Source organism: Prunus dulcis, chromosome 7 (assembly GCF_902201215.1).
Source record: "Prunus dulcis chromosome 7, ALMONDv2, whole genome shotgun sequence".
NCBI classification, from domain to species: domain Eukaryota; kingdom Viridiplantae; phylum Streptophyta; class Magnoliopsida; order Rosales; family Rosaceae; genus Prunus; species Prunus dulcis.
This window is the reverse complement of record NC_047656.1, coordinates 18,894,122-18,906,979: the sequence shown is the minus strand read 5'-3', so window position 1 is coordinate 18,906,979 and position 12,858 is coordinate 18,894,122. Positions and strand designations below refer to the sequence as shown.

At 36.1% G+C, this 12,858-nt stretch overlaps 1 protein-coding gene across 1 annotated transcript; it reads left to right on the top strand.

The window, feature by feature from the left end:
• The first annotated feature begins 9,841 nt into the window (after window positions 1–9,841).
• LOC117633716 (auxin-responsive protein IAA27) lies at window positions 9,842–12,770 on the top strand. The gene is made up of 5 exons (XM_034367440.1): window positions 9,842–10,333; window positions 10,990–11,219; window positions 11,716–11,854; window positions 12,221–12,282; window positions 12,391–12,770. Exons 1-5 carry the CDS (start codon window positions 9,843–9,845, stop codon window positions 12,426–12,428), a joined length of 960 nt encoding a protein of 319 aa, XP_034223331.1. The 5' UTR covers window position 9,842; the 3' UTR covers window positions 12,429–12,770.
• Window positions 12,771–12,858: the final 88 nt, after the last annotated feature.

The following is a 12,858-nucleotide window of genomic DNA, read 5'->3' as shown; positions in this document are numbered from 1 at the left end:
GGCGATGGATACAAGTCATATGTCCCTTGAAACAAAACAATTTTGGAAGCTAGAACGAAGGGATGTTATGAGAAGAAGACTTTTCCGGGATGATGGGCCTAGCAACACGGATTGGTTAAATGATGGAAACCATTAAATTAGTTAGCATATCTTTTATGTATTTGTATTTTAGTTGTTTTCTATTAAAGTTGTTGTAATTCATGTATTTTATTTTAGTAGTAATTCATAATGACTTGTATTACATTTCATTATTTAATAAACAAAGCATTCAATAAATTACCTTTTTATTCAACATATTCCATACTTCAAACAAAACATAATAAAAATAAAATAAAAGTACAAACAAGGCACAATAATAAAAATAAAAGTACAAACAAGGCACAATAAAAATAAAAACACAACCAAACCATACTAAATAAAACATAAGCAAAGCATCTATTCTCCATCATTAATCTTCATTGCCTTTCACCGCCCATAGATGCTCCATCAAGTGAAATTGACGCATTTCATGAATATACGAAGATTGCATCTCTGTATATCGATCTATCATTCGGGTCATCAAATGACCATCCCTCACCAACGTTCCGGCTCAAACGGTTCTCCATTTGGCCCCATGGGCCTTTCATAAATCCGTGTCAAAGCCGTGTTCATTGGATCCGGTTCGTAGACCTCTAAAGCATCATAATAGTACTCATCCTCCACAATCATATTATGGAGGATGATGCAAGTCATCATAATGCTTCTGAGGATCTCCTCATCAAACATGCGGGCCGCACCTCGAATAATCAACCACCGAGCTTGAAGGATGCCAAAACACCTTTCGACATCTTTCCTGTATCCCTCTTGATATGTAGCAAATAATTTTTGCTTCTGGGATCGGGGATTTGGAATGGATTTGACAAAAGTCGTCCCCCTCGGGTAGATTCCATCAGCTAGGTAGTATCCCGTCTGGTATACTGTATTGTTGACTTCATAGGTGACATTGGGGCCCTGGCCTCTCAATACATCGTTGAAGACGGGGGATTGACCCAGCACGTTGAGGTCATTTTATGATCCTGCAACTCCGAAGAAGGCATGCCAAACCCATGTGTCGAAACCAGCAACTGCTTCAAGGATGATACTTTTTTGGCCTTTTCGATTTCCATAATCACCTTGCCAGGCAGTTGGGCAATTCTTCCATTGCCAATGCATGCAGTCGATGCTACCAATCATTCCAGGGAATCCTCGAGCTTCGGCTTTTTGCAGAAGCCGTTGGAGGTCCCTAGGAGTAGGTCTACGCAGGTAGTCCCTAGTGTACAGAGTTTCAACAGCTTGACAAAATCTTACCAAAGCCTCCAACGTAATGGACTTCCCCATCCGGGCAATCTCATCCACCTAATCAGCAGATGCTCCATACGCCAACATTCGTATAACAGCTGTAAGCTTTTGCTCCGGAAGAAGCCCCAAAACCCCAGCAGCATCACACTTTTGAACAAAGTATGCATCATAATTGCAAATATCATGCATGACTTTATTGAACAAATGAGGTTGCATTCTAAATCGCTTTCGAAAATCAACATCAGAGTACAAAGAAGTTGGGATAAAATAATCTTCCAAAAGATTCTTACCCCTAGAATGCCTATGTCTTTCCACATTCCAGCGGCGGCCGGCTTGTGAACTATGGCGGCGACCTTGGTTCTCTTCTTCTTCCAAAGCCACTGCTATGAGAACTTGCTCATCGACTTGTCTCTGCAACTCATTGACTTCATCTGCTCTACGGTTTCTCTCTCTTCTTTCTCTCTCTTGCCTCTCCAAACATCTCCTAAATTCTTCCATTCAGAATGAATGAAGTATGAATTATAAACTCTCACAAATGAAAATATAGAAAGATGTGGTGTGAGAGGTATGAGCTGAGACTCTGGTTTTATAGAAAATTTTGGCAAGATAGACATGCCACATGGCTTGATTTTATTGGATGAAAATCTTATCTGAAATTTGAAATTCATCCGAAATTTGAACCCTAATTTGTATGAAATTCAAATTTTGAAATTCATCCGAAATTTGAACCCAAATTTATCTGAAATTTGAACCCAAATTTATCTGAATTTTGAATTTTGAAATTCATCCGAAATTTGAACCCAAATTTATCTGAAATTTGAACCCAAATTTATCTGAAATTTGAACCCAAATTTATCTGAAATTTGAATTTTGAAATTCATCCGAAATTTGAACCCAAAAATTTATCTGAAATTTGAACTTTGAAATTAATCCGAAATTTGAATCCAAATATCTTATCCGAAAATTTTATCTGATTATGAATAGTCTTGACACGTAGGAATCTGAAAATCTTATCTGAAAATATTACCCAAATTAATTATTTTCATTAAAAAATAGGAGGAAAAAACAAAAAAATGAATAGTAATTGCCATGGCTAAGGGCAACGGGTGGAGACACAATTTACTATTTGCAAGGGCAAGCACTATTCACGTGAATAGTGCTTGCCCTAGCTCCACCCTTGCCATGGCTAAGAGCATTTCCAGCAGTTAAGGTTGGACTCGGGCTGGGGGGGTTTGGGCAAAAAAATGGTTTCCAGCAACAAAATCCAGCCCGGGCAAATGGTGGGACCCAGCAGACTGGGCTGGCCCGAGGGCAAGACTGGCCCGAGTGCTGGCCCGAGGGCAAGACTGGCCCGAGTGCTGGCCCGAGGGCAAGGCAGATTTTTTTTTTTCTCTATACCTTATTTCTATTTTCAACATCTAAGTAAATGTCTTTGTCCTTTTACTTTAATTTATTTTTATATTACTCCATTTACTTAAGTTTACAATGTAAATAAGGAAGTACCCCCTATTTGGATTCAAATAAAAATACTAGAAAATCAAATTCCCATCAAATCAAAATATGAAAAAATCGGTTTTAGTGCAAAATACGATTTAAGCTAAAAATGATGGCTCATTAAATCAATATATACTTCATATTAAAATTTCATAAAATCAAGTTTTCTTATTTGATGTGTAAGGAATAAAAGCCGCCAAAAATTATCTTGAGAAAATGATTATTCCAAAAAATCATTTTTCATACTTAGTCAATATTGCACATCTGCTACAAAAATTCTGGGTTCGCCAATGTCTATAAATACCAACCAATACTCTTCACTTTTAACACCAAATCCCCATATTTTTTTTTTCCTATAAATACCAACCAATACAACTAATAAAATAAAATCTTATCCGAAAATATTATCCAATATGAATAGTATTGACACGTAGAAACCAAAAAATCTTATCCAAAAATATTATCCAAATTAATTGTTTAAGTAAAAAAAGTTGTGAAAAAAACAAAAAAATGAATAGTATTTGCCATGGCAAGCCCCAACTGCTGGAAACACATTTTGATAGAGGGGGCTAGGGCAGCCACTATTCACGTGAATAGTGTCTGCCCTAGGGCTAATCTTGCCATGGCAAGAGGCAACTGGTGGAAATGCTCTAAGGGCAAACGGGTGGAGTTGCTCTAAAGGTCGGCATCCAGAGGCAGTTTTTGCTTTTTATGCGAAGGGGGGCAAATGGCTGGTAGTGGGCCTTCGATTGGGTCCACCTCACTAGGGACAACATGGTCCATTACCTTTAAGTCCCTTTCACACCGAGAAAGCCCAATGAGAAAGAATTCTGTTCGTATAGAACTCATACGGACGGTCGCGCAAATTCGGGCCCACAAACGCCTCCTTAAAGTCTCTTATATATATATATTTTGTAATTCTCAAAAACTACATCAATTTGATTATTTTTTTCCTTTTTTGTTGGCTTAACCTGATTTGAACTTTAATTTGACTTCTTTGTTTTTATATGGAGGATGCCTAAACTACCATTTCATTGAACAATTGAATTAGAGATTTTAATCGCAATGATCGTTGAACTTATACTGAGTTTCATTTTGGTCATCAATCCCATTTTTTAGTCATTTTAGTTATCCAATTCAATCGCATGTATTATAATTTAGTCATTTCATAACATTTTTTGTTTGTTTTTAAAGAATAATTGTGTCTAAATTGACAATTTTACATTTCTAATTGACATAATTTTATGAAAATACTAAATCGAATAATGTCGTGCGAGAATTAAAGGATAAAATAAAACTTGGCACGGTTACAAATTTTCGCATACGTCGAATTCTCACACAAAATGTTCCCCCATTCTTACCTTTTCTGTTGATAAATTTTTACCTTTCCCTGGATAAATCCAGTCCACCCCAACCCATACTCCCAGTTCCCATTGGAACAAAAAGAAGTCCTAGTTGCCATGTGATTGGGTGGTCGCACGTGAAAGAGCTCAAAATTATTTATTTTGGGACAAAGAAAGAGCTCACGAATCATCATAAACTTTTTAATTTATTATGTTTTACTATTGTTTGTTTTTTGAATACCCACACTTTACACGTGTGGCAGCACGGTGGATCTGGATCCTATCCTAGCCTAGCGAGGGATGATTGAGTTGTGGAATTTCTTGTGGCCTTCAATGTCACGCCCATATGCTCGTGCTCTGCTGAAAATCCACAACACTATAGCCTCCACTACAAAGATTGTCAAATTCAGCTGGACAAATGCTCAAAGAGTTCCCATTTTTAAGGAAAAGTAAGACAATAGTGAATCCCAACACGAATGTGTCGCATACTATTCATATTTCTATAATTATACGTTTCGATGCGATCACATTACGAATAGTGTGTAAGATATCTTCTTAAATTGCACCGAGACCTATCAAATGAACCCTACATTTGAAGTTCCTTTCACACTCTTTAGGGCTTTCAGGCTTTTGTAGCAAATACAAAAATGTTGTATCTGGAAATATCACCCACTTTCCAGTTTATCCTCTTGATTTGCCAAGTGATTTTGATGTGGGATGGCAATTGTGACATTGACAAACCACCAACATAAATTGAATTATTTTGCTGGTACATGAAGTGAGATTCAGGGCTTCTGGCTCTCCCCCCGACTCCAATAATTCTTGACATATATGTATGGGGACCCAATCTTATGGATCCATTATCATCTTTGTTTCAACTTCAAAATATGAGAATCAATTCAAACATTGTAGAATTTTGATACTGATTATACAAACTTTCATTTTCTTTTTACTCGGTTTGGTTTGATTTGGTTTTTTGCTGCAGGTAGGCATGTGACATGTCAGTGTGCTTTAGAGTTCATGCCAATCACATTGCTAGCAGATTCTGGTGTAAGTGGAATTCTCTCACCAAATGATTTCTGACAGATAAAAAATATGTTTGTCTTCTACTTGCAACTCTTCCTCCACAAATCTGAATATAAAAATTGGTGAAGTTCATCAGCTAAGAACAGAGCTAATTTGGGAAGAAAAAATGAGGAAAAAGGAAAACTAACTAATGTGACTTGTGATTGACTTGAAAGACAAAAAACATCATAATTCACGTTGAGACTTAATTCAAGGTATAATAATACAAGATTACAAATAGCTTTTTGAGATCATGATAATCTTATATTATTATTAACTCTATTGGGGGTGGTGGGCTCCACTCCCCTTCTGATCAAGTGTGTCTGATGTGGTATTATAATTCATAGATAGCTATGATGATGGATTTGCCCATTTAGGACTAGAAGAAAAGCTATTTATTCCTTTTGATGTTATATCAAATCCAGCATGGGGTCAGGTCAGGCTGGGTGCTATTTTGAAGATTCATGCTGTCTCCTAACCCTTACCAGAAAGTCTTTGCTCTGATTATGACAACCATTTGGCATGTTGGAGTTAGGCATTTTTGCTTCTTTTTTTAAAGGCCTTGTTTGCTTTCAGTAATTTAGTCTCTTATTCATTAAGGGTAGTTATCTATGCATTTGAGATTCTCGGTTCAATCCCCCTTTTTTCAGTGTCGCATATGGTTTATGTAAATTGCCCGCAGGGAGGGAGGGCCTTAGCATAGCTTATCATGTTGTTTACCTCATGGGATCACTGTGGCAAAGGTACCACCAAAGATTAGATTATATGGGATTGATATAGTTTACCACTTGAGCTTGGCCTAAACAACTAAAAGCCTTTTTTTTCACTTTAAAAAAAAAAAAAAAAAAAAAAAAAAAAAAACTTAAAAGAAAGAAAGTGGGTTGCTTTGGCTGCTTGCTTGGACACCACAACCTGCTGCTCCTTCTTTTTTTTTTTCCTCCCCAAACGCTGCTCCATAACACCACACTACTACTGATGCCGCTGCCTTTGGAGGCCCACCAACAAGAGGCAGCAGTTTGGTACTTGAGGCCCACCTACCTTTTGTGGGCCCTCTTTGGAGATTCTTTTCTTCATGTTCATCATTTGAAAAGAAAAGAAAAGAAAATGTGAAATTACAACAAGGATACTATTTGCTTCTTTATCGGAGATACTCATTTTTTTTATCACCTAGAAAATTTGACACATAAGTAAAAATAGTTCATCAAAAATACACACAAAAAAAAATTTATGCACACATATCACACTGTTATTGGCAAAAATATAAGAACTCATACTTATTTGATAAGTATGAAAGTATTTTCCTTACAATAATAAGTCATGCTTCTTCTAAATTTTATTTTTAATGCTACATCGGTGTACATGTAGGAACCGAAATACATAGCTCCTTTATTCTAGACAAATCATCGTCGATACGTGTACAAATTTTTTTCTTTATTTATTTATTTATAATAATAAGATAATTTTGTATGTGTTAAATTGTGATTTAAGGAGGAATGATCCATTTAGTAATGCAAAAATTGTTATGTAGGATTTTTTTTTTCTTTTATGTCGGTAGATGCAAAAGCGTAGAGGATAATTGTTTAGAATAGAGCCAAAATTGTCTTTCATAGATTTTATCTCAAAGAATAGTGAAGAATAATTTTCAGGTTGCATTATGGTGTTCAATTCTTCATTTGACAAGTGCTTAACAGGACACATCGTCATCTACACCATGTAGAGCATCAAAAATAGAATTATCAGAATTGTTGACAAAATTCCACATTTGGGGGTGAAGAAGTTCAACAAAATATGCTTCAACATTTTATTTGATAAAAGAGTATAGTATTGTATTTATAAGATAAATAAAAATAATTATAAAGCAACTAAGGTGCTGAATATGGATATAACTTCTCTAGTGACAAAACGCAACAATAAGTTGAATTGATTTTGAGAGAATACTGACAACCCAAAAAATGATTAAAATTCCCGAGTCATCAACCATCCTCTCAGGAATTATTAGACTAAAACAACTAAAAAACTTCTAAAGAGTTCATGAGAATTATTAGACTAAAAGAAATTAAAAAATAAGACCACTGCTCCACATCCTATTGGGCAATCCGAAGAGAGCAACAACGTCATATCGGCTAAATTCGTAGTGCTGCACTGACTAAACCCAAACTCAACGCAATCTGACATCATCCCCGCTTTGTAGCTCCAAATTTATATCCGATGCCGAAAATTAGAGCCAAATCCTTGCATGCATGGGCCAAAAAGACGATAACTATATTATATGACAATGTTTCACGACGACTGCTTCTACATCGTAAAACAAAACAAAAAAATAAAAAACAAAGAATCCAGAGAGAAAAGAAAGGAAATGAGAGAAAAGAGAATGAAATGAGAAGAAGTGAGAGAATAGGAAGGGTGGGGGGTCGGCCTCTAGAGATATTTTTTTAGAGTTTTCTCCTAGAGCAACGATTAGGTTTATCCTCTTTAAGAAATTCCTTTTAAAATCTGCTTCAAGATTTGGATAAGCTTGGATTTGGATACAAATAAGTTTCAATTTTTACTCCATTGTTTTTGCGACCCCACAACATAAAAATTTATTTCTCAAACTGTCACAAAAGAAGGCGAGTGAGAGCTCCTAAGAATAATAATATTATGGATTATGACATTAATAATTGGTGAGCCGGCTGCTCATTGCAACGGGTTACCGGGTGCTTTATGCAGTGGCAATGTGGCATCCACCACACAACGTAACGCCGTTTGTCCCCCAACAACCCATCCTCCTTTGCAACCGTGCAAACTTTAGTGCGGTCCACCCATTTTGGCCTTTGAATTTGATTGACGGGATGGCCCATATTTGGAAATTAAATTTAAAATATCCAAACTGAAATATTCCAATGTAAAATCAAACGTTACTTTTACACATACCAATTTTATCTCAAATTTTTAAAACAAAGAAAAATAAAAAGAAATGTTTAATTATATTTTAGGTGTCATAATTTCCCTGTTTTGGCTTGGATTGATTGAAGTCTTTTAATTGAATATTTGACGAAATTCGAGGTCATAATATGTAACTACACATGTGAGTATCATTTGGCTCTCAAAATATTTGTAATCAACCTAAAATCTATTAATTTATTATATTTTTCTTAACAATTTTATATTTATAATAATTAATTACTATCAATTTGGTCGCTCAGTAAAAAAGGTTCTTAATTTGCATATAAAAGATTTCAAGTTCAAATCTCAATGACATCTTAGTTGTCTGCATATATATGAGAAACCTCCTCTCTTATAATTTAGATTATCGTTTATACTTTAAAAATATATCTTAAAAAATGTGACATTATTTTATTAGTCCAATTTCTCATTTAGTTAGAATAAACTCTCGATTATTTTCTAACTTAAATAAACAACTCTCACATGTTTTCTTGATGGATTCTTCAAAACGCTTATTTTAATACATTGTGATTTTTCTTTATATCATTTGTTTACATTTGACTAAAAAAAATTCTCGATGACTAAATTGAAGTTTCGTTTAAAATCCAATGATAGAAAAAGTATTTAACCTTATTTTTTAAGTTTGAATTCTTTCGTATATTGTGAGAGAGAGAAAATTAATCAGTTGCTTTTTTGGCTAATGATTGTGCTTTCTTTTGGTTGGCGTTGATTTGTTCCTACCCTCAAAATTTCCAGGAAAATTCAAAAATTCAAGCAGCCAAAGACAGCAAGCTAGCTGGTTCGTACGAACACAGGATCACAGAGACAATTCTCTATCAACCTACACACTCGTTTCAGTTTTCTCAAACTGCCGTTTTTTTCTTTTTCTTTTGTGGGTCTTCGGATTCCGTTGCCGTTTTGAGCCTCTCGATGTCAGCTTTCTCAAAATTCCCTCTCTTTCCCCCGACTTTTCCTTTTCTTTCCGAGCATCCAAACACCAGACCGGCCAAAAACATCTCCCACAGCGATTTCCCTATCCTCCTTGAAAACCCGAACACATTTCTGCGTCCCATCCCTTTCTCTATAAAAAGGCACACGCTCACTGATAAATACCAATTTTCTAATTATTAACTGTTTAAAAATTATTATTGGAATAATATTAAATTAAAATGGAAAAACAATAAAACATAGAAAGTTTGCCGGGAACTTTCTGTGAACTGTCGGAGTGGTTGCCCCCAAAAAGGTTCATAGAAAAAAAAAAAAAAAATTATTTTTATTTTTATTTTTGCTACAAAAGCCAAAAGACAAACGCCAAACTCAAACGGTTCCACTTTTTTTATTTGCAAGCTGTCTATTTAATTTAATTTAATATTCGCACATTTTCCTTGCTTTTTTATATTCATTTTCTGAGTTACAGAGTTTACAGTACAGACTACTGAGTGTACTGAGACTGAGAGGGAGAGAGGGGTGAGAGAGAGAGAGAGAGGGGGGGAGTGTGTGTGTGTATTATATAGAAACAAAACAGAGCAGCAAAAGACCAAAGAAGCTTCTCTTTCATCTTCTTCACCAACACCGTATCCTTTAAATAAATTTAAACCCATATAATCTGAAACAATTTAAGCTCTTGATCTTGATCTTTTTCTTATTTTAAATCCATTTAATGCTTTCTTCTGGGTCTTGGACTCTTGAAGTATTTTCATGTCTATGTCACTGGAGCATGATTACATAGGCTTATCAGAGTCTGCTTCTTCAATGGAAAGCTCTGACAAGTCTGCTGAGAGGGACAGAGGGACTGCTCTGAACCTCAAAGCCACTGAGCTGAGGCTGGGCTTGCCAGGCTCTGAGTCCCCAGAGAGAGATTGTGGTGGGGGGTTGGTGGAGGATAAGACTGGGTACTCGGTATGTGTGGTTAAAGGCTTGGTCTCTGGGGCCAAGAGGGGCTTCTCTGACGCCATTGATGGAGCTTCCGGGAAGTGGATTTTCTCTGGGAGTGGTGGATCTGAGGTTGATATGGGTAAAGGTGGTAACTTGCTCTCTCCCAGAGGTGTTAATGGTGGGAAAGCTCTTGCTGGGTCTGAGTCTGACAACCAACCAACAAGTTTAGCTGTCTCAGCCGTGAAAGATGGTGCACAGCAGTCTCCAAAGCCATTGCATGAGAAGAAGCCCCAGGTTTCTGCTTCTGCAGCAAAGTAATTAGCTTTCTTTCACTTTCCTTTTCCTTTTCCTTTTTTCTTTGCAGAATTGTGTGCGTAGAAAGATGATTATTTTGGTTTACTTCTATTTGTTCCATTCATTAATTTTTTGCTTGGTTCTTAATTTTTGTTCATATTATCTTTTAGTTTGTCTTCTTTTTGTTACTAAAGAAGCCTCCAGTCCAGTGGGTTAATTAGACAAAATTGTGCAGGTCTTCTTTGTCCCTTTACGTTAAATTAAACAATTCTATGTTTTTTCATGCACTTTATTTTGCAGAATGGTTGTTACATCTCTCATATTGCATATATTTCTTTCCAAATGTCCACTTTGTGAGAACAATTTCAATTATTTCCATGTTTGAAAGTACGGCAAAAGATTTTGTGTCAAGGTCTCAGCTCTTCCTCTCCACCCTTTGCTTGCATGTATATTTCCAATTTTGTCTCGAAACAGTTTAAGAATTTTTCAGATGTACAAGCCAGGTGTTAGCTAGGTTTCATTATTTTGAAATTACTACTTTCTGGACATCTCCACACGAAATTGTAACCTGATGTATTTTATACAGCCATAGATGCCATTGGTAAGAAGTTATAATGGCTCTTAGTTAAGATATTCATAGTAAAATCTAATTTGTTTTGTCATGTGTGTGTGACAGGGCACAGGTTGTAGGATGGCCACCAATTCGTTCTTTCAGGAAGAATTCAATGGCTTCCGTTCCTCCAAAAAATGATGATGATGCAGAAGGCAAGATGGGACCAGGGTGTCTTTACGTTAAAGTCAGCATGGATGGTGCACCATACCTGAGGAAAGTCGATCTCAAAACATATGGCAGCTATGTGGAGTTATCTTTGGCGCTGGAAAAGATGTTTAGCTGCTTTACAATTGGTAATTTATCTTTTTAACTCATATTATTTGTTCTAGTTCACCACACCCGCCAATGATTGTCCTCTGTTTCTTTTCCGCTACTGTCAATAGTTTTTTTTGCAATTGGATCATTGTAAAAAAACTAAGTATCAGAGTTCGAGAAAGATTAAAAAATGTTTACCTTAACAAAAAGTTGTTTAATTGGATTCTCAGATCTGGAAATGAATGAAAACAATTGAGGAATGTTTGCATGTGCCTTAGTATAAGTATATTAGGGATTCATGGAAGGAGATGTACGTCTTTCAATTCCAAAAAAAGCTCATGCGTACAAAAACTCAATTGGTTTATCTCACAGGACTCATATTATATGTCTTGTGAGATAAACTCAATTGGCTTATGGTGGATTTATCTACATCCTCTCTGCTGCTTTGCTGCACTCAGGATTGTTGACAATGCTGGCAGCATCATTTGTTTTGAAGAAATTCTTTGTTCCCCTTTTTAATATAAACTTGTTTAGGTCAATGTGGCTCACATGGAGTTTCAAGAGATGGACTGAGCGAGAGCCGGTTAATGGATCTCCTAAATGGTGCTGAATATGTCCTCACCTATGAAGATAAGGATGGAGATTGGATGCTAGTTGGCGATGTTCCGTGGGAGTAAGTGTGACTTGTTGAAATAATATGTACATTATATGTGGTCATTTTTCAAGAGAGATATTAGGTTGTATAGATTCAGTAATACTCGAACTATTCCTTGTTATCCTACTTAAAAATAGATTTTCAAAGGACGTTTTTCCATCTAAGAGAATTCTTATCGTTGCACTTTAGTTTAGTAAACAGCAATAATCAGAATGTGGAGTACAGGCAGTCTGGCATTGCCAAGACCCCTAGGGACGCATGTTAATAGCTTTGTCAGAGGTTCTGTGAAAATCCATACAGGAGTTCTAGATATCCGTTTTGCGAAATCAAAACCAACAGATAATGAGTATTGCGTCTAAGTTTAGTGGCTGTTTGTTCTTGCAGAATGTTCACTGACACATGCAAGAGGATGAGGATCATGAAGAGTTCAGAGGCTATAGGGCTAGGTATCTTCTGTCATGTGACAATCATTTTGTATGTGTATAAATAGGCCTTTGTTTGCTAAATGAAATCCTTAACTAACATCCTTGTGTTTTCCTATCTGTTTGTTATAGCCCCAAGGGCCATGCAGAAGTGCAAAAAGAGTAATTAGAGGCATCATCACCATGAATGGATCAAATACTCTAAGCAAATGATGTTGGAGGCAGCTGTTATGATCAAGGCGAAAGCACCGAATGGTTCGCAAAATTGGGCCCTCGCACTCTGTTCATATCAACTTATGCTTCACATTTAGTGTAACAAAATATGACATTCTAGTAGGAAATATGGTACTGTAAAATGATCTAGTTTAATTAGCTCTCTTCCCCTCTATTGTATTCTGATAGTTGGCTGCTTAAAGCCAATGCATTATGTATCGTAATGTTTTCTTTGCCATGGCAATTCTGTGTGGACCATGATCTCCATAAAAGGAATTAATTGTAGTGTTGAAATAGTAGTGTGGTTTGCTTAGAACTCTACACTGGGTTGATGTGAGAGGTGGAACCAAAAAGACAGAAAAAACACAAGCAAATCTTTGAAATTTT